This window comes from Cupressus sempervirens, chromosome 8 (genome assembly GCF_028749045.1).
Source record: "Cupressus sempervirens isolate cs-2001-9-10 chromosome 8, ASM2874904v1, whole genome shotgun sequence".
Lineage (NCBI taxonomy): Eukaryota > Viridiplantae > Streptophyta > Pinopsida > Cupressales > Cupressaceae > Cupressus > Cupressus sempervirens.
In genome coordinates, this window is record NC_143125.1 from 742,812,087 (window position 1) to 742,833,664 (window position 21,578).

Sequence of the window (21,578 nt, forward strand, 5' to 3'; positions counted from 1 at the left end):
CTCGACATACACCGTGGTGCTCAATGATACTTGAGAGTTTACTAGTGCTTGGCTTGGTTTTGTTGACACTCAGTTTGGTCTTGGTTCTTGTTGGTGTCAGGTTGTCTGTGAGCCAACTTTTGACATTTAATTTCTATATGGGTATTTAATGTGTTGTAGTCGACTTGTGGCATGACATATATTTAATGTAAGGGATTTAATTTAATTTGTAATGAACTCGACTAACTTGTGGCTTAGTTGGGTATACATAGGGGGTTTTGTAGAGTCTTTAGGCAGTTGTGGTCATCCAACTTGGAGAAGAGTATGAGAATTTTGAAGAGCTAGGGTTGTGGCTTGAGAACCATAGGATTACATAGTGGACCTGAGGGTACAAGTGTGGATTCTTCTTGGTGTTCTTATCTAGTTGTGGATCTGGACTAGCTGGGATTGTGATTGTAAGTTGGATCTTGTGGATATTGTAGAACTGATATTGTAATTGCTGTTTGTATTTGGCCCTAACCCAGAAGGCCTTGCAATTAGGCATATTGCATGTAATCAGTTATTTTATGAATAAAGAGTTGTGATTTGGTATTGGATCTTGCATTATTGTTGTTGGTTGTTGTGTTTCCGCTATGTGGTTATTTGCTAGGGGTTTGGACATCTCCTTTGGGGATTCTCCTACCTTGCACTACATCACTCTTTATATATAAAAAAGTAGTTCAATGTATCTTTAACCTTTGTTCCAAGGGTTCCTTGGTGGGGCATTACAATCCAAATGAAGATGATGACAAGGGGGGTCAATGAGGCATAAGTTTAGGTGGAATTTTGATTTTAGGCCAAAGTAAAGGTATTATGCGATGAACAAACAGATTGTGTGAAATTTAAGATATTGCAAAAATATTATGATATACGATACTAAATCAAATATTGACAAACATATAAATGAAATGTATACATTACAAGGATAAACATAATATATAAAATATATCTTAAATCATTTATTATGTTTTAATTCAATATATTAATAAAATACATTACTTTATACATTAAACATAATCTAATAATGCACTTGATAATATTTTTAACGTAAATGGTGTTACGAGACAACCTCTTGTACTATGTAGGCTAAGGGGAGATTGGTCGGTGTGATCTTGTGCTTTTTTACTTTGCCATAGGAAGGTCTTGCCAATCAAGTCAAACCACTAGCTCAATAGATCAAAATAAACTTCCAACATCTTTTAATGTTGTTGTCATTTACTTATTTTTTAAATAGATTTATTTTTAATATTTTTATAAGCTATTGTATTTTTCACTATTGACTTTATTATTAAAAAAATACATTATTTATTTATTTTATAGATAATTTATAATTAATATTTTAAAATATTACTTTCACATTTTAAAAAAAATTCTCTTCATTCAATCCATTCTTTCTCCTATGCTCCTCAAACCAAATTTACTCTATACTCCTTTTCCAATTGATATGTTATGCTGAACATACACTTTTTGTTAAAAAAAAATTCTTCATTTCTTGTTGAATTTTTCAACTATACAAAAAGATAAAAATTCTTCTACTTAAAAAGACAAATCTTTGCCATTAATACTTAATTAATATAAAATATTAATGAAGAAAAACACAACTACTTAACTAAACATTTTTCTTTATAAATTATAATTTTTTATATTGATTTAATATATATTTTACATAGAAATTTTATTTAAAAATTTAAAAAAATCCTAAATAAATTTTAATACGCAAGCATTGAAAGGAGCCAGAATTATGTGCCTTAAAAAAACTGTCAAGACAATAAAAATCCTTAGAAATTTTATTAATTTTTTTTTAAAAATTCCTAAATTACTCTAAATTTTAATACGTAAGCATTGAAAAGATAGACAAGCCAATGTCAAAGTTATGTGCCCTAAAAAATTTCAAGGCAATAAAACAATTGAAATATTGAAGAGACGATGGAATATGCTACATGGGTAATGGTATTAAAATAAGAAAAGGAAAAATAACACGTCAAAACAAAAAAAAAAAGCAACAGTAAAAAAAACATAAAACAAAATAATGAAACAGTCAACGAACATTTTTGGGTCAGGCATGCTTAATTTGAAATTCAAGGCTGACACCACAGAAAACAATATAATTTGGAATTTGTCTCTGCATCCGTACTATTTTATCCCGCGACTATTTTTCTCCGCTGGCCAACGTCAAAGTGAGTTGTTGTACTTGACACGAATCCTGCGGCCTCAAATCAGCTTCCAAAACCGACGTCGTCTATACAGCAAACTAAAACGGGTATCTTACTAGTAGGGCCACTTAGGTTTTCTATTTCCATAGTCTTCATATATTTTACATTGTAGTTGCCAAACCGCACAAACCTAGCAGAAAACTACATTTTATATTCACCCCTTTGTCTAAATTGGCCGAAAACCACATTAATTTTTAATTGTCTGCTAGACGGTGAGACAGAGCATAAATAATAATAATAATAATAACAGGAGAACATCCACAATATAGGACGGAGAGCAGAAGATCCTTCCGAAAAGAATGTTCTGCAGCTCCAGGATTTCATGATTTAGTTTCCTCGGTTTATTCCGGAAATTCTCCAGGGCGCGCTTAAATATAACATGGAGATTTTCATTTTCAAGAATTTGATCCTTCGTCAATGTCTAGCGATATTTGTGTTGGGAATTATAAATTGGAATGGACTTAATATTGAAGGATTAACTAATAATTCGGATTTTACTACTTTGCTATCGGCCGTGAAGTATTCTAAAATTCGTCTTCATCATTATGACTGGAGATATATTAGAGGTATGGAGTTATCTTCTTAAATTATCCAGCTGTGTCATGCCATGATACAATAATATAAAATAAGAGCTAGAAAATTCCTGTTTTTTTAAAAAGTGGAAGCTTTTAGATTTCAGCTTAATCACATACAGGATAGCATGGAAATTTCTATATCTTTAATGAAGCTTCTGCAAAGCTACCAAACAGCTTAGTTAGGAACAGGAATAGATGATATGATGTGTTCAAATCAGTTTAACTGCAAGCTTTTTCCTGTAATAGACGTTTCTTGAAATGGTTTTATCAAAGTCAGTGATACATCGTGGAATAGAATAAAGAGATAAATCTAGCAAGTAAACAATGTACGGGGCAACCGATGTGCATATTATGAAAAAAGATTTTAAATTATGTGATGATAAGTTGTACTTGGGTAGGTAGAGATGTAAATTGAGAATTTAGTGAAAAACCTGGAGGCGAAAGTTGTTCGGAGGTTTTTTGTGGAATGGGCAACTTATTCGTAGAAGATAGTGTCTAAGAAAATGCCTAGCCCTTATGTTGTCAGGCTGATGTGTATCTATTGTTCGTGGAGGCTTCAAGAGGGCCATTGACTTGTAGTATTCCAAGGAGATGGTAAGAAAATGCATAGCGTTTGTTCTCTTAGAGTTGGAGTTTCCTCTTCGTTTTTCAGCGTTTTACTTGTTTCCTGTGATTCACATAACTATCCACTCCGATTTGCATCACTTTAGCATCGTAGTTCTTATGCAACTTACTTTAATCCTAAGCAAAGAACTTTGAGGACAACAAGCATAATTCCCTAAAAATCTATTACCATAATTCACTAAAAGTGTATTACCATTTTTATATATCTTAAGCATATTTCTTTCTTGTTAACATGCCGATTGTCACAATGGTGATATTGGTATGAGTGCTCTTCATGTGTGATGAATGCATTTTGATGTTTTATCCATATCTTCATCAGGAACCGTACTTCTTTGTAAGAACCCCGGCAAGTTCTAACTCTGAAGACTGAGTTCCAACCTAGTTGGCATGCAGTGCCGAAGTTCTGATTCTCTGAATGTATATGGTTTGCTTTGTTGGTATTCAAACAATTTTGCAATTCCAAACCTATACAAATGCATGAACTTCAAATTACAATGCTTGAAAATAACAAATTACAATGCAACAAATTCCTTACTTATTTTATTTCATTTATTTCTAAGAAATAATTATAATGACAGTTTATATGCAGCTGCATTCATTTAATTATAAAACTATGAAACCTGGAGCTGCAAGCATGCCCAATTCGATATCAAATTATTATTATCACTGCCTCTGAAGCTAACTGAGGTTATCGCTGAAGCTTGAGAATTATTGACTCCAATGCCACAATGCGTCTTTCAGCCACTGAATTGCAGCCCTTAATTATTATCCCTGTTTCCACAAACATAAATGCTGCCTTATATATATTCAAATGCAGGCCCTAGGAACTGAAACACAATTGTAACAATGCAGGTCATCCTTCTATCAAACTGCGAGAGCCTTTAATCCCAAACTAGCTGCGATCTGTATTGAATAATCACTTCCCCTGTCTTGCAATCTGTATCTGAGATGAAAACTCTAATCCTTTTCACGATACAATCACCAAATTAAGCACAATCTTAACCTCTAGATGAGAATAACGCTGACACAATTCAGTGGCAAAGATCAACCAATTCAAAGTGCAGATTACTTAGAAGAATTCCCAATTCTTCCAGCTTCCAATTGTGCAAACCCTAGGCACAACTCAATCACCAATTTCACAAAATTGAAAGGTGCAATAGAATGATTCCATCCATGCATTTGGATGCATTTATAACTTTTCAATGCAAATCGGCCTGTAACTTCCAGTTCACAATTTGCATAACTTGAACAAACCTAGGCATTTGAAATATACTTGTTTTTGGGACCATGTTTGAAATATATTTCCCTCCACATATAAGCACCAAGACACTTAATAATTAAATAAGCATTTAATACAGTTGAGCACCCCTTTAATATAAGTTTAATATTTAATCTTTAATTAAACAGAATTTAATTTATGGTTTTTAATGACTTCAATAGCTCATTAATTTCATGATGGACTTGCTCCAAATCTAGGTACTCACTGCTTGACTCGGACGCCAAGGTACCTTGCCGAAAATAGTATTGACCATAAATAGTAAGTCCACAGTTGGAAGCTTTGTCAATGTCCTTACTACTCCATGCTACTGTTAACTGTTCAGGTGGCTTGCTCAGAATGGTAACCCCAACTTTCCCGAGATAGTAAGTTACTATAAATAGTAAGTATACCAGTCTGACTCGAAGCAAGAACAAATTTGAATGTCTTTAACCTCCAAGTGGGAAAATAGCCTTTGGTTCTGTTGCTAAATTTCTACACATGCTGAAATTCAGCTCTAGCATAGCACAGATAAAAGGATTCATACAAGAAAGCATGTCTATTTGATTCCTACATTCTATTCACTTCTATTGCAAAATACGTTTCATTAAGTGCCAAACTGAAACATGTAAATGTTCCTTGTATTAGTCATTCATTGATATGTAAAATTGATATTAACATCTGGTAAATGAAATGAATGAGCTGAATGTACATGTTCTTCCACACAAGCTGTGAGAGTAGCTTTCACAACAACAAGTGTTCCTATTCTATGCAAGTGAAAGTTCCATAGAGAAATGAAAGGGAAAGAGCATAAGGGTCATAAGGAGCCAGTCATTGCCTGGTTATGACTGGTTGGTCGCTTGCATGCTTGCCGTTCCAGTTCTAGTTCATCCATTGTTTCAGCTAGTTCATCCATTGTTTCAGCTTTCCAAGGTCCAAAGTCCTGCAATGAAATGAGAAAAATAGGTTAGATCGTACGATCTAAGCAATGCCAGCTCGCCTCCTCTCAGATGCTCAAGTATTTCATTTTCTACGATGTACTTGAATAGAACAGGAAATGAAATTACCAAAGCTCATGAACAAACACTTGCAATAGAAATCAACTAGATATGGATATGTAAAGGGACATGTTTTTATATGAAACCTTTTATTTATACTATGTTTTGTATCACAAATGTCAAAATATCATTTGAAGCATTAAAGGGACAAACTATTTCAGTTTTGAAACCTTTTTCTTTAACATGTGTAAGCAAGTGTAAGAACAACAAAAGCACATCAGGAATTGTATTTGCACTCAAGAATGTAGTAGCAGAAGGTAAACAGCAAGAGGAGCAACTTTAATTCTTGCATGGGAAGCACAAGTTCAGATTCCTGAACAAAGTGAAAGAAAACAGCAGACAAGCATTACATGCATTCAAGGAGAAGGGAAATGCAGCCTACAATCAGAATGAAACAGTAGTAAGAAGAAGATGTGAATTCATAATAGCAATGATGGAAGTATTTTCAGCACATTGTTTCCTATTTCAGTCATCATGATGGAGGTGTCATTTCAGAATAGTATGACAACTACAAACTGGGCAAAAGTGTACAAGAAGAGACTCAAAAGATGCATTACAGCAGAGGATAAAGGCCTGAGCATACACATCCGATTCAGAGTTCAAGAATGCTCCACAGAGGAGTTTCATTTCATCAAACTTAATGGAATTTGTTAATAAATGTGTATGAGGAATATGCAAAGACTACATGATGCTACCCATAATTGAAGTATCAATTTTTTGTAAGTATAAAGAACATCCAAGTATCAAGCTGGGTAAGCAATTAAGGTCTCAAATATCAATACTCAAAGCAAATGATGGAATAGCAAGGGTGAGTCTTTGGAAGCATTTTAAGCCTCACTTTGTTACATAATTATGTCTATATTCATATATAACTTTCAGCAGGGATAAAAGAATCAGTTACTCATTAAATGAGAAATTTGGTAAGGTATGAATGCAAACTACAATAATATCAACAGAGTGTAGATATTGTTCATGAATGAGTTAAGCAGTAATAAATGTGATAGAGGGTTCCTGTTCAAGTAAAATATCAAATATTCTGCCCAAGGTAAAGGAGTCATTTTTTCTACAAGCATCATCACATTTATCTCTTGATTTGCAAAAACCCAAATGGGGTGTAATGGCCCTCCTCAAATCTCCTCTCAAAAAATGCTGATGAAAGCTCAAGGAATTTCATCAAACAATTCACATGCAAGGGACGTATGACTGATCTAGTATTTCAGCTGGCTTTAAATGACTCTTTTTCAATTTGCACCAATGAGAATCTTGTGCTAGAAGACTCCAAATGGACTACACAATGGCCTAACATGAGTGTGTTACTAATTGTGACAATATTCAGTGCATATACATGATCTAAGTATAAGAAATGAACACCTACAGCCAACTGACATTTTTACAAACAGTTGGTATGCAAACTAACTAGCTGATAAATAATGATATTGAATTGCTTAAATGATACTAGCAACTATTATCTTCTTAATTTGCAATGAAATTTCTAATACAATGCTCATGAAATATGGCCAAGACTTTTGGCATTTACATGGATTGCAAAATGATAATGCTGGTATAATGCACACTTACAGTTGAAACTTATAACACCCTAAAAAAACAATACTAACAAAGGAACCTGGTTGTAGATGGCTGTAATAATTTCCTTCAATGCTGCCCCTTCTGTTTTGCTTTTCCGATTTTCTTTTTCGACTGCTTTTTTGGATCCGCTTTTTGAACTGCTTTTACGGATTGCTTTTTTAGCGTGCTTTTTCGGTTCTTCTTTTTCGGGTTGCTTTTTCGTATCTGCTTTTTTGGACTGCTACCATGTTGAATCTTAAGACCATATCTTTCAATGGCGTTAAGATTTCCAGCTTGAAGGGATTTTGTCCTTCAAACTAGTGAGACATAATCTCCAGAAAAATTTCCAATTTCTTTGATATTTCCAAGCCAGCATAAAAGAAGCTTTTCCATTTCTTTTATAGTGTTCTCACAAGAGCTCCATCCTTCGTTTTCTCAATGTGGGATAAAACATAACTCCCTTTATGTAACTTATGTCTCCAATGTGTTATAAAATAAAGGGGACTCTTTCAATTAAAATATTTTTCACAAACTATAGTCTATGCATTAATAAAGTTAAATATTTAAATTTAACTTTATAAAATAGCTTTATCAATGCATAACAAATCTTATCAATGATAAACAAGTCTTCTTGTCGATTTTAAACAATTACCATCGACATACCGTTGCCACTAGATGTCTGCCCATGTCCAAGATGACTTACTATAAATAGTAAGTATGTCCAAAGTTGCCTCAAAATCTCTCAGAAAGACTTGCAATTGAAACTATCTAGGTTAAATGGCCTCCAAGCCCCTTTAATGTCCTGGTTAGCCTATGGGACCGTGGGGAAATAGGCTAACAACAACATCATGCTATGAATGCTAAAAAGGGGACATTACATGGGGAAAGTCATTACAGAACAAAACCAGCAAAAGAGAACTGTAGTGACAAGGTTTTGGTGAGTTAGGATGCAAACTCAAAAAATCTAGTAGGGCCATCATTTGTGAACTAGAAAAGAAACAAGAAGCTCTTAGGATAATCCTTGCAATATGAATACCAAACAGAGGAAGGATGCTACAGCCATGAGAGTTTATGAATTCAAACCTTTCACCCAGGCTGAGTGTGTGGAAGACAAAGGAGAAATGATATGCTTTTCCCTCTTAAAACAACAAAGGGACTGGATTTTGTAAAAAATGATAACTCATTATATGGTTGTAGCTTCGGCATACCTGCTGATCATGAGAGCAATGGAGGTGACTCAAATTGGATGCAAAGAAGAAAGCATATACATGTTCATCAGCAACAAATGCGGAAGGATCTCCATGTGTCACGGCTACAACAACAACAAAGATTGCCCTGTAACAAGTCCAGAAATAAGGTCACGTCTACCATAGCAGCACCCAGTCATGATAAAAAGGAGCGAAATGGGTCAAGCAGTAGTAAGGAATTTCAAGTTGTCATCAACTTAGATCAATAATCTCACCGATTCGGCATGATTTGGCATTAAAAGGAAATTTAGAAAAGCCTCCAGGAGTCACGACAGCTTCAAAGGACTTCAGTTTAGATCCTGAATGCCAGAAAATCGATCCATAAATTTCCAATGAATCTCCAGCAATGGCGACCAGATCAAAATTATTTTCCAAAATACCCTATGGCTCCCTCTCTTTTCTTCCTTCCACGAAATGCGAAATGATCATTGAAAAGGCATTTTTTTAGGGTTATCTCTCCAAACACCAACCACATGGCTTATGGACATCCAAGTCTCTTCTTCTTTATTAAAATCGATCCCTTAACACTTTTCTAATTGTGTTATTGTTTTTATCAAGAAGTAAGTTTTAAAAGTTAAATTGATGGGGTCAGTCTAAAAGTTTTATAATCTGCATGTGATAGGTGTGATTATGTTTCTTGTTTAGTCACAAGAAGACTGGTATTTTGGTTATATCTAGTTCATGTAATTTCCAGATTTATTTATAATACTTTCAAATTCAAATGTAATTAGTGGCTAACTTTATTGATGAATTATAAATCAATAAGTTAATACTAAGAAATAAGTATTATTAATTAAGTTTTGAAAAGGTAAAAAGACTTGGAAGAATTATAGCTTGGAGGTTGTCATGTGGATTCAAGTGGAGTCATGAGAGGAAGTCTTTGTTATGATTAGGTTACAAGATGTTCTGGTGTCAACTAGTTATTTCCAATTGTCAACTAGACTTCCAGTTACAGTTGGGTTTTGATCTGGTCTTTGAGTCTTTTTAGGGAGTCTAAGGCTCTATTTTGACTTGTCATCATGTGGTCATTATGGAGGAATGGTTTGAAGAGCATTAGACACAATTTGGAGTATTTCTAAGGCCTTTTTTTAGGGGATTTTGTTTTTGTTTGACCCAAGATGATTCCACATTCTTAGGTATCATTTATTGAGCAGTGGAGGAGGATTTTGATATATTCTATCACTTGTACTTGACAAGGCATTCAGTATTGGAGAGAGACCTTTGTACTTAGCATTCTATTTTCAGTATTGTTTCAAATTTGAAGTGTGTATTTTCAGGATCTTGGAGAAATATATTGAACATTTTGGAATCCATCCTTGGTGTCATGTTTTGTATGCAAATTGGTGATCGATATTCTTTCTTGTGTTTCTTTCTAAAACCTTACAGGATTTGTCTCATTAAGCATCTTTCATGATTGGTATTGTTCTATACAGATTAGGAGTTGTAATAACTTTTTGAAATTGTTAAATGTGATTAATTTCCTTTTAATACCTTTGAATGTCGGGTCTTCTTTTGAAATACTCATGTGCAGATCAATGTATCAGAGTTTGTATCAATCCACAAATCGCTAAAGATTCAACTTTTGTTTAAGGAGATACTATCTTCACCCAAGCTGTTTTGGTGTATCACCATTTTTTTCTATGCACTTCTTAATTATTAGTCATTCTTATCCTTTTTCTTCACAAGTTTTGGTAACAATTCTCAGCTGTTAAGTGATTCACCATAGAAAAACTAATAAGAACTGACCTAGAATCCGGAGCTTTAGTCAAGTTATAGGTCACCCACACCTTTGATTGATCCCATGTTCTTCATAAATTCTGAGTATTTAGGTGCTTGAGATAGGGTGCAATTTTTGAAGTTAACAGGTTCAACAACTAAGACCCTCTATCCACCAAGCTTAGCCTATGAGGGTCAATGATAGGCTAAACTAAACAAACTATAATGCTTAGGGAAAAGGGGACATTATAGTCCGGTCTCCCTAAGGCTGCTTGTCCCCAAGCAATCAAGTTTGCAAAGAAACTCCAGTACACAGGAAGTCCATAGGAAGATTGTGAAATGCCCCACTTTGAAACACAATTGTTTTAGCACCAACATACCCAAAATTGCATGTAAAGGAACAACAACCCATCTATCCAATCTTTGTACATTGAAATTGTGTATTTGAAACAAATTATTTGCATGAGGATTGAAAGTGGAACTGCCAGTAACCCACATTATGTACACATTGCAATACTCCCCCAATGAACCCAAACTAAAACCTTGATGCACGTGAAGGAGTCCACAACTCACTAAAGTGCGTCCAACCAAATATACCTGGATCCCAAATCTAGAATAGAAGCCTACCAACAAGAATAACCTCAAACTTCATTGCTTTAATGTAATCATAGTGTGACCATTTTGGCAATGGTGAAGCAAACTAGTGGAACCCATCCAATTAGTAGTGATGACACTACCTCCATTAGGATAATAGAGTAAATAAAGCTTATATCCATCCATCATAAGGAGGTAAGAATATTGGGAAGTCTTTAGTTCATTTAATCTCGTACTACAGTCTGCCAATCCTCCTTGGATGCGGGATCATCCTCTGCTAAACTATCCTTGATGTCCTAACTCTACAAGAAGTCCCCCATGAAGTTGTAGCTATTGACACCATCTATCAAAGGTGGCAAATATCCATCCCACAGAGGATGGTATAATCTTGAAGCCGATCCAAATTGATGCATTCTGAAGTCCTCCACATGTGGATCAAAAGAAAAATGAGAAGTATGTTGGGCAAATATGTGCCTTCACATATTTGAGAGATGTGTTGTCATTGATGTTAACATATTTGTTTGTTCTGATAGTGTTGCAAAGATAGTACATGAATATTTAGTGAAGAAGAATAGTTTTGTAATGTTCCTTTTGAGAAGGGTAGGATGGCGTATTGAGGGGAGGATGGCATACTGAGGGGAGGATGGCATACTGAGGGGAGGATGGTGAGGACCAGATGGAAAAGAAGCAAGTGTACGAAGATAGCTTGCAAGCTGTACAAATAACAACTAGACATGGGGAAGATATACATTCGCCAAAGACCAAAAAATGAAATGTGTGATGCCGAATCTCAGTGCCAAATCATGTAAGTAGGATATTCACTGAACCCAAAATATCAAGAGAGACCAATCATAGATATATGCAATGTATTGCTGAACTTATATTAGTAGACTAAGATGGTGCTCTAATTTGCCAAATATGAGCAAAGTAATATAGAGAACAAAATAGGGTAAGGGTTGAATCTTGCCAAAATTGTGATAGCCAAGTAGGGAAGATCTTCCACTTCCGAAATGGCAAGATAAGCGAAACTCCAATAGGCATTCGCAATACAAATAAACAAAACCAAATCACCTATAAAAAATATCCTAGGGCCCCTTCATTAAATAATTAAAGGTCCATTTATAATAATATTATTTAAATTTTGGGACCATCAATTATTTAAAGCATTTATTAAAATTGAGGACATTACAAATCTTTGCCGCCCAAAGATTGCTTGACCTCAAGCGATCCACAAACTCTATGATCCCAAACCATGCGCGAGTGTTGATAGCTATATGTGCTGAAATCTCCACGCTTCTTTGGGATCTTATGTGCATAATTGGATTCAATCGAGATGAGTAGACTTCTACCAAGTCTTTGTTGTGCCACTCTGATATAAATATTGCTATGTCTGAAAACACCGAGATCCCGTGGGAGCCAATCATAAAACACATTGGTGCTCCGATCCAAAATCTTAATGATATCATGTAGGTCAATCTCTTTTGAAATCTCATAACTCAAATAAATTTTGTTGCTTCCATGCGGATGGTCTTGTATCAATGTAGATACAATGCCTTCATTGAATCCATCACATTCCAACACTGTCAGTATACCAATCACCACTCCAACAATTACCATCGTGTCAACCAACATTGCCATTGTAACAATCATCATCACGATCATACTAGTTGGCATTGCCACAATACCCATACCAGTCAATGTTGATATCATGCTAGATGACATTTCCACTATGCCAATTGGCGTTGCCATGATGTCAATTGGCATTGCTACCATACCCATAATAGTCGACAATGCCATGATGTCAGATCACACTTCCATCGTACTTGTGCTAGTCGTCAACATGCCAGTGAACACTTCCACCTTACTAATCCACACTATTATAACGTTGAGCAACATTGCCATCAAACTTGTACTAATTGACACTGCTACTATGCCAGATGACACTTTGAGCATACCAATCTGTGCCACCAGGATGTCAGTGGGCACTTCCATCGTACTAGACAACACTTTGAGCATACCAATCCATGCCACCAGGATGTCAGTGGGCACTTCCATCGTACCAGACAACACTTCCACAAGGCTAGGTGGCACTGCCATTGTACTCGTACCTGTCGACATCGTGCAATCGACGATTCCATCGTACCAGTTGATGCTCTTACCATATGATGTAGGAGCATCTTAGGCCTTCTTGCAATCCTACATGTTGGGGCCGAGTTACTATAGCTCTAGTGGATGCCGAGTTACTGTAGCTCTAGTGGATGTCGAGTTACGGTAGCTCTTAGTGGATGCCAAGAGAACCTGTTGGAGTCGAGTGTTCTTAGTGGATGCCGATTGAACCTGTTGGTGCTGAGTGCCAGTATTAGTTTTGGTTTTATTCGTGCTGAGTTGTTTGTGAGTTGACTTTTGGCATTTAATTTATGTATGGGTGTTTAATTTGTGTTGTGGCTGACTTGTGGCTCGATCTATATTTAATGTAAGGGATTTAATTTAGTTTGTAATGAGCTGGGCCGACTTGTGGCTTAGTTGGGTAGTAAGGGGTTTTGTGGAGTCTTTAGGTAGTAGTTATCATTCCAGCTTGGACAAGGGGATGAAGTGTAGATGCGAATATTGAAGAGCGAGGGTTGTGGCTTGAGAATTGAAGGATTACTTGGTGGACCAGAGGGTACAAGTGTGGATTCTTCTTGGTGTTCTATCCAGTTTTGTATTTGGATTAGCTGGGATTGGGTTTGTAAGTTGGATCTTGCAGAACTAATTTTGTAATTGCTATTTGTAGTTGGCCCTAACCCGAAAGGCCTTACAGCTGGGCATATTGCACGTAATCAGTTATATCTATGAATAAAGAGTTGTGATTTGGTATTAGATCTTACATTATTGTTGTATGAATAAAGAGTTGTGATTTGGTATTAGATCTTACATTATTGTTGCTTTGTTGTTGTATTTCCGCTGTGTGGTTGGAACATCTCCTTTGGGGATTCTCCTGCGTTGCACTATGTCACCATATCGATGAAGAAAAAACTCTCCATCAAGCTTTCGTTGCTTCACTTAATATAAACTTTGTTGTGTTCATAGTCTCCAAGATATCAAAGATGTCGATCTTGAAATTCATCGATGTAATCCTCCATGATCGTTTTTGGAGGATAAACTTCATAATTAAATAATGGTAGAAATTGTTCCTGTGAATGATTGTCCATAATGCCTACACCTTTGCCCCATGCTCTAATTCCATTTTTGTAACTTCAGATCATTGTCCATGCTCTCTTATAGATTCACAACCTTGCTCTCGTTCCACTCACAACATTCTAAGGGACTACTTCAACATTGACTTGGTTGTAATCCTATTTTAGATTTTCTATTTTTGTCTTGTTCACTAACCTCAACTAATTCTCCATCATCAACCTTGTTTGAATCATCCACGATTTCTTCAATCTTCTGATTATCTTGAGAATTTTTTTGTTCTCTATCTAATGGGGTAATTATAATATTTTGCTTGTCCACATCTTTTGATTCTTGTATGACTACATCGTGTAGCCACTTATTAATCTCCTAGTTCAATCCATCGTATAAGAGTATATTGTGCTTAGATGATGGATACTTCATTTGCAATTCTATAATATATGACTTTCCCATCCTCCGATCACCCAATCTTGCTTAATTTTCTTTAGTGAATCAGCCAATGCAGATGTTTGCAAATCTTGACGCTTGACCCTAGGAGTGAAAGTCCCTGCCAAGAGGTTGAGTGTTTCCCTTGTTCATTTGTGGAGCTTTTGTTGACTTCTTACCTCTCAAATCATTTCATCGAACCATCACTCAGTGCCATGGTTTGATCTCAATACTCGACAGGCTGGCAAGATTTCCAGCTCAGATACCACTATAATATTCCCGTTCTGAGGGGTAGGATGGTGTACCGAGGGGAGGATGGCGTATTGAGGGAAGGATGGCAGGATGGTGTACCGAGTGGAGGATGGCGTATTGAGGGGAGGATGGCATATTGAGGGGAACATGACAAGTTCCAGATGAAAAAGAAACAAGTGTACGGAGATAGCTTGCAAGTTGTACGAATAACAGCTGGAAGGGGGGAAGATATACTTACGCCAAGGAGTGAAAAATGAAATGTGTGATGCCGAATCTTAGTGCCAAATCATGTAAATAGGATATTCAGTGAACCCAAAATATGCCAACAAGAGAGATTGCCGATTGTGAGGTAGTTTCAATAGGACCATGGTTGTGAGTTTGAGTGATAAGTGCGAAAATGTCTCCATGAAAGAGCTCTAATGGAAGAGCCAGAGGTAAGTGCAAGCATTGCAAGAGGAGATCCATAGAGGAACGAATATTGCGCAAGAGATAAAAGCAAGGTTGAATTTGAAGAAGAGCATATTGGACAGGATATTTTAGAAGTGGCTAGGGATCTTGAGGAGGATAGATTTTTTAGAGCCATTTATAGAATTGGAAAAAGACCCAAGATTGAAGTCCTCACATTTTGAGGAAATCTTAACCTATAGGAGCTGATTGACTAGATCAATGATGTATTTTGAGTATGAAGAAATCGAAGATCTTGAGAGGATAAAGTTTGTGAAGACTAAATTGAAAGGGCATGCGAAAATGTGGTGGTAGGAGATTCATTTGGAGCGAAATAGAAGAGGAAAAGATAAAATCACAAGATGGGATCGAATGGTGGAGAAATTGAAGCAACAATTCAAACCTCTTGATTGTGAGTTCGATCTCCAGAAGAAAATGCAAGGGTTGAAGCAACATGGAAGATCTGTTTTGGAGTATACAAAAGATTTCTATTGAGTCCTCATCAGAGCAAGCCATCTAGAAGCTGACAAGGAGATTTTTCTCGTTACCTTAATAGGTTAAGGTCAAGTATTTAGGAGGAGTTGAGTCTAGTTAGGATTAAGTATTGAACAGGCATACTAGTTTGCCTTAAGAGAAAGAAAAGTTGAGCAAGAAGTTTGAAAGCAAGCAAGGTGGAAGAGGTCATGGCTGAAGATCTAATAGGCAGTCTTATGGAGCTCGTAACGAAGATTGGAAAAACAATGATGAAGCAAGGAGTCAGACTCAAATGTAATTTCAATTGTTTTGATGACCAGAATAATAGGGGTTAAAGATGAAGAGCCAGAAGGTAAGGACTAGGAAGGGGAGTTTTTTGTGGAACCTATTTCCACTGTGGTGAAGGACATCAAGCCTATGAATGCCCTCAATGCCAAGGAAGGACAAATAGAAGAGTTGAAGGCTAGGAAAGAGTTGCACATGTAGATGAGGATGCGAAGTCATCACATTCTGAAGATGTTGAAAGAGAAGTCCTAGTTGCTAGAAGAGTTTTGTTGAATGATGAGAATAAACTTGAACAAAGGAGTTTTTTTTTGCACTAGGTGCAATAGTGAGGATAAGTGTTGCGATGCGATTATCGATATGGTAGCATTGACAATTTGGTGTCAGAGGAGATGGTCACCAAATAAAAGCTCAAGAGAGACACCAACACCTATACTTGATTGCCTTCGTGCCGAATGACCACAAGGTCATGGTTAATGAACAGTGCTTGTTGAAGTTCAAGATTGGGAGCTACCATGATGAGGTACTTTATGACATCATACCCATGAATGCATGTTCCATGTTGCTAGAGAGGTCGTGACAGTTTGATAGGTGTGCTATACATGATGGTCATGTGGATAATTATTCCTCGACAAAGGATGGAGCGAGACATACGCTGAGGCCATTCAAGGAAATAAAAGAAAAGGTATGTCGTAATACCAAAATATGTTTAGTCGATGGAATTGAGTTTCTAGAAGGCATGAGGCATGGGCATATTTTGCTATATTTCCAAAATCTGGCAAAGAGGAAGTTGAAGATTTACCTGCAAAAGCTGCAGATTTGCTGGATGGGTTTAATGATATTGTATCTGATAATGTGCCTGATGGGTTGCCACCTGTGAAAAGGATTAGTCATCAGATGGTTTGATTCCAGGAGTCAGTTTGTTGAATTAGGCAACTCACAAAATGACTCTAGCAGAAAGTGAAGAATTGAACAAACAAGTACAAGAATTATTGTAGAAGGGTTTGATTCGAAAGAGTTTGAGTCCATGTGTTGTACCAACAATATTAGCACCAAAGACAAACAAAGAGCAGAGGATTTGTACAGATTCTTGAGCCATCAACAAGATCACTATCAAGTACATGCTTCCCTTGCCATGGATAGATGATATTATGGATTGCTTGAGTGGATTTGCGTATTTCACAAAGATAGATCTGAAGAGTGGATATCACCAAATCCGGATCAGGAAAGGAGTTGAATGGAAGACAACCTTCAAGACAAAGGAGGGCTTGTATGAGTGGTTAGTCATGCCTTTTGGGCTTGAGTACATTCATGCAGCTCATGAACGAGGTATTGAAAGAATTTATGGGTAAATTGGTCATTGTTTATTTGGATGATATTTTGATATTTAGGAAGACATTGGATGAACATATAATGCATACTCGTAGGGTGTTTGAGAGGCTAACGGAGGAGAAACTACTAATTAATCTAGAGAAGGCATAGTTTTGTGAAGAAAGAGTTAGTGTATCTGGGATTTGTAGTTTCAGTAGAAGGTTTTAGAGTGGACCCAAAAATGGTGAAGACTATCCTTAAATGGACCACTGTAAGAAGTGCGAGCAAGGTAAGATCTTTTCATGTTTTGGCTAGCTTTTACAGAAAGTTTATGAGGATTTTAGTAGTGTTTGTGGAGATCGAAAGGAATTTAAGTGGACTAAGGGAGCAGACAAGAGTTCTGAATTGTTGAAACAAAAAATCACAAAACAACCTGTTTTAGCACTTCTAGATTCTAATAAGGTGTTTCAAGTAGATTGTGATGCTAATGGTAATGCCATTGGAGCTGTTTTGAGAGAACAAGGCATACTTGTTTCTTACTTTAGTGAAAAGTCAAATGATGCCAAAAGAAAATATTCTATTTATGATCAAGAGTTTTTATGCTATAGTTCAAGAATTGAAGAAGTGGAGACATTATTGTTTGCCATCAAGCTTTGCAATATTTGAACAATCAAGGAAAGTTGAATCAACTACATTTGAAATGGGTTGATCTTTTGCAGATTTATACCTTTGTTTTGAAACATAGGAGTAAGAAGTCTAATAGGATTGTAGATGCTCTTAGCAGGAGACAAATTTTGCTGACAGGGATGCAGATTGAGGTTATTGGGTTCATGGAACTCGAGTTTTTATCCAAATGATCTTGATTTTGGTGAAGCGTGGAAAGCTTGTTCAAAACATGCTACTCTAGATAGAACCAGGTAGTTGGATTTCATCCTTAGGATGGTATGCTATTTAGAGGAAGTCAATTGTTCATTCTGAGGAGTTCCATGAGGGAGAATCTCATCAAAGAGAAGCATAGAGGAGAGCTGGCTAGACATTTTGGTCGTGATAAAACCATTGCTCTGGTCAGTGAGAATTACTGGCCACAGTTGCAACAAGATGTCAAGAAGTTTGTCTAGAGCTGTAGAGTATGTCAAATGGCCAAAGAAGCAAACCAGGATACAAGGTTATATCAACCATTACCAGTACCAGAGAAGCCATGGGAGGATATCAATATGGACCTTGTTCTTGGTTTGTCAAGGACCCAAAGAGGGCATGTTTCAATTTTTGTGGTGGTTGACAGGTTTTCAAAGATGGTACATTTTTTTCCTTGCAAGAAGACCAATGATGCTATTCATGTGAATAATTGTTTTTCAGAGAAGTGGTGAGACTACATGATCGACCAAAGAGCATAATTTTAGATTGAGACACCAAGTTTGTTGGGTACTTTTGGTGCACATTGTGGACGAAGTTAAAGTAAAAAGAGATTTGAAGTTTAGCTCTGTTGTCCTGCATTTTGTCACGACAGAATGCAGGTAACAATACAAAACTTTTTGAACTTAGTTTTGCATTTCTCTGAGTTTACTTCATTATTTAACTGGTTATTGGTTATTATTGATCAACCAATCGACCCCAATTGATATAATGATTCCTCTTACTGAAGGTTTTCGTCAAGTCTTTTTAGTTTTTCTACTTGTTGAGCCTATGCTTGATTTTTGAAGCCTTCAAAGTCCCTTTTCTCGTTTTTGAGTGCGTGTTTGTTAGCTTTTGGTCTTTTGGCTTTGCTCAAATCATTGCTTTCAATTTTCCCTTAGATTCGATCTTCTTAGGGCTTAATCGGGGTTAGCAATCAAATGATATGATCATTTTAGTGCCCAAAAGGTGGGCTCTCCAGGTGCTATTACTTAATTTTAACACATGTTAAAATTCAGTTCTAAAAATTCAAATTTTATTTGCTGAAAACAGTTTTCATTTGTTATTTGAAAGAATATAAATGTCCTTGTATCATTCATTTCATGAATATACAATTGATATTTTACACAATAATGAAATGCTGAGGGCAAAGTATCTCACACAAATCGAGAATACAATTGCTATCTTTCATACATACTAAAGAACAAGAAAAATAAAACATATGGGAGAAAGTCAGAGATAACCAGTCATTGCCTTTCAGACTTTGACTGGTTAGATGTTCTCTGTCGTTGCATTGTCGCCCATGGTTCAGTTTTGATCTGGTAAGCTTCTGGTTCTTCATTCTCCTGCAAGAGAAAAGAGGTGGGGTTAGATCTTTATGATCTAAGCAAAGACTAGTTATCTATAACCATGTACTCGCACATATCATATTCTTCTTATTTTTGAATACATACAAAAAATAGAAAGTGCATTCTAAGTATTCAGATGCAAATCACAGAGAGGTAGCTTGTGAGTGTCACAAGCCCGTGCTCGAACCTCATAAAAGACCATTTCAAATATCAAAAAATTGAAAAGAGTGAGTTGCTGAAAAATAAAGCACTGTGACGAGGAATAAGCAGAGATAAGAACAAATTTTAAAATTGTTAACAGTACAACAGATCAGTTAGAAAACATGGAAGTATTAACTAGAATACTGAAGCATAAATAGTAAAAGCAAGCAATGCCATGATAACTAAGCCAATACACCTGTAAAAAATGGAAAAGAAGACAGTTTCGGGAAATTCAGAAGTAGACACTTCATGCCTTGTAATTTGAATGATTCTAAACAATTTTCTTTAATTCAAGCAGTTAACACCGTTGACTCTAATATTTCTTCTAATATAAAATTGATCCAGGGTCCCCAGGAACAGGGAAGACCTCAATGCTGATCTCACTTCTTTCCATCTTAGGCCATAAGAAGTTCAGAGTACTAGTGTGTGCACCCACTAATGCAACAGTATCAGAAATTGCAATTAGATTCATCAAAATAGTTACAAGCCCATCAGGAGTGCGCTCTGATAAAGATAACTCTACTTGTGTCATGACTTTGAGTGACCTTGTACTGATAAGGAATGAGGATAGATTTGAACAAGGTGGTATTTTTGGAGATATTTTCCTTAAATATCGAGTTAATCGTTTATCCAAATGTTTCCTGCCAATGACAGGATGGCGATATAGGGTGACATCTCTTCTTGGTTTTCTTGAATCAGATATTTCCCTATATGAAGTTTTTAAAAGAAACAGGCTTAGTTGTTTTTTTAAAGTACACCAGACAAACACTGAAAAATTTAACTCCAGAATTTTTTGAGGTTGCAAGAACATTATTAAATGATTTACCAAGAGCGTTATCAGGAAAGAAGGAATTGAAATGTTTGATCAATGCTGTCGAATCTTTCGTAAATATTATTGAGAAATATAATGTCAAGGAACAAATCCTTAGAGAATGTTTTTGTAGTGACAGTGAAGGCCTGGGAGAGGGAGCAGAGTTAACAAGTATATTTAATGAGAATATGCTCAGTAATAAGAAACATTTGAAGGTTGTTCTTTGTTTTAAGAGAAGTGAATGTATCCAATTGTTGAGAAGGCATTTATACAGTGGAACTGATATTGCCTGCATGGCCCAAAAGACAGGAGGAAACATGTCAAAAGGAAATGAGCTTCATGTCATGAATATGGCCATGGGAGTTACGAGCCCGTGCTCGAACCCCATGGGTGATGTTTCACAATAAAATGAAACTTGCAACAAAGGATGAATAAATAAATAAAATTCCATATGCCAGCAAAAATGCACAGTAAGAAATATGAGATGCCCAGAATTTTTAAGCAGTAAAACCCTGCAAGGAATTCCCAGTCACGACTACAGCAGCAGAGGGTTCTACCACACACAACTTGAACAATTTAAAACATACATTTCTCATGCAAGGCCCTGGGTAGTTGATTATCTCAAGGAATGGAACATCATTCACTTCCTGTAAATAATAAACAATCTGACACAAAAAAAAAAAAAAAAAAAGGAGCAGGATTCGATATTAAAAACAAGTATATAAAATAGGAGCTAAAACATCTGGTTCTTTTCTTCCAAGATGATGAAATATGCTAATATGAAACGTGCTTCCAGCATTAGTATGAAACGCATTTGTCATAGCGTTTTCCAATATATACCATCAGATGTAATAGACAAAATACATGGCGTTTCTAAATAATGGAAAACTTTACCTCCAGCAGGTAAGCCATGAAAGATCATGGTGATGGCAGAACAACAGCAAAAGAAGAAAGTCATGCTTCCAGCAATGAGTTACGTCACAGAGGCAGCGGTAGCAATGTGATTTGAATGCTACAGCTAACAAGAATCATGGCGAAACAATAAAACCTACAATCCAGCAAACCCTAGCCGACTTCTTCAAAATTCATGCAATGAA

General features: G+C 36.1%; 1 protein-coding gene across 2 annotated transcripts in view; it reads left to right on the forward strand.

Annotated features, from left to right (window-relative positions):
- Nucleotides 1-2,316: 2,316 nt before the first annotated feature.
- Nucleotides 2,317-21,578, forward strand: part of LOC149544556 (transmembrane protein-like protein) — a 293,089-nt gene continuing 273,827 nt past the window's right edge. For both annotated transcript variants that reach the window (XR_016355061.1, XM_089795187.1), the window contains exon 1: nt 2,317-2,797. Coding sequence is in view for 1 of the 2 variants with exons in the window: in XM_089795187.1 (XP_089651313.1) it covers nt 2,611-2,797 (187 nt within the window). In the remaining variant the exon portion in view is untranslated. The remainder of the gene's footprint in view (nt 2,798-21,578) is intronic.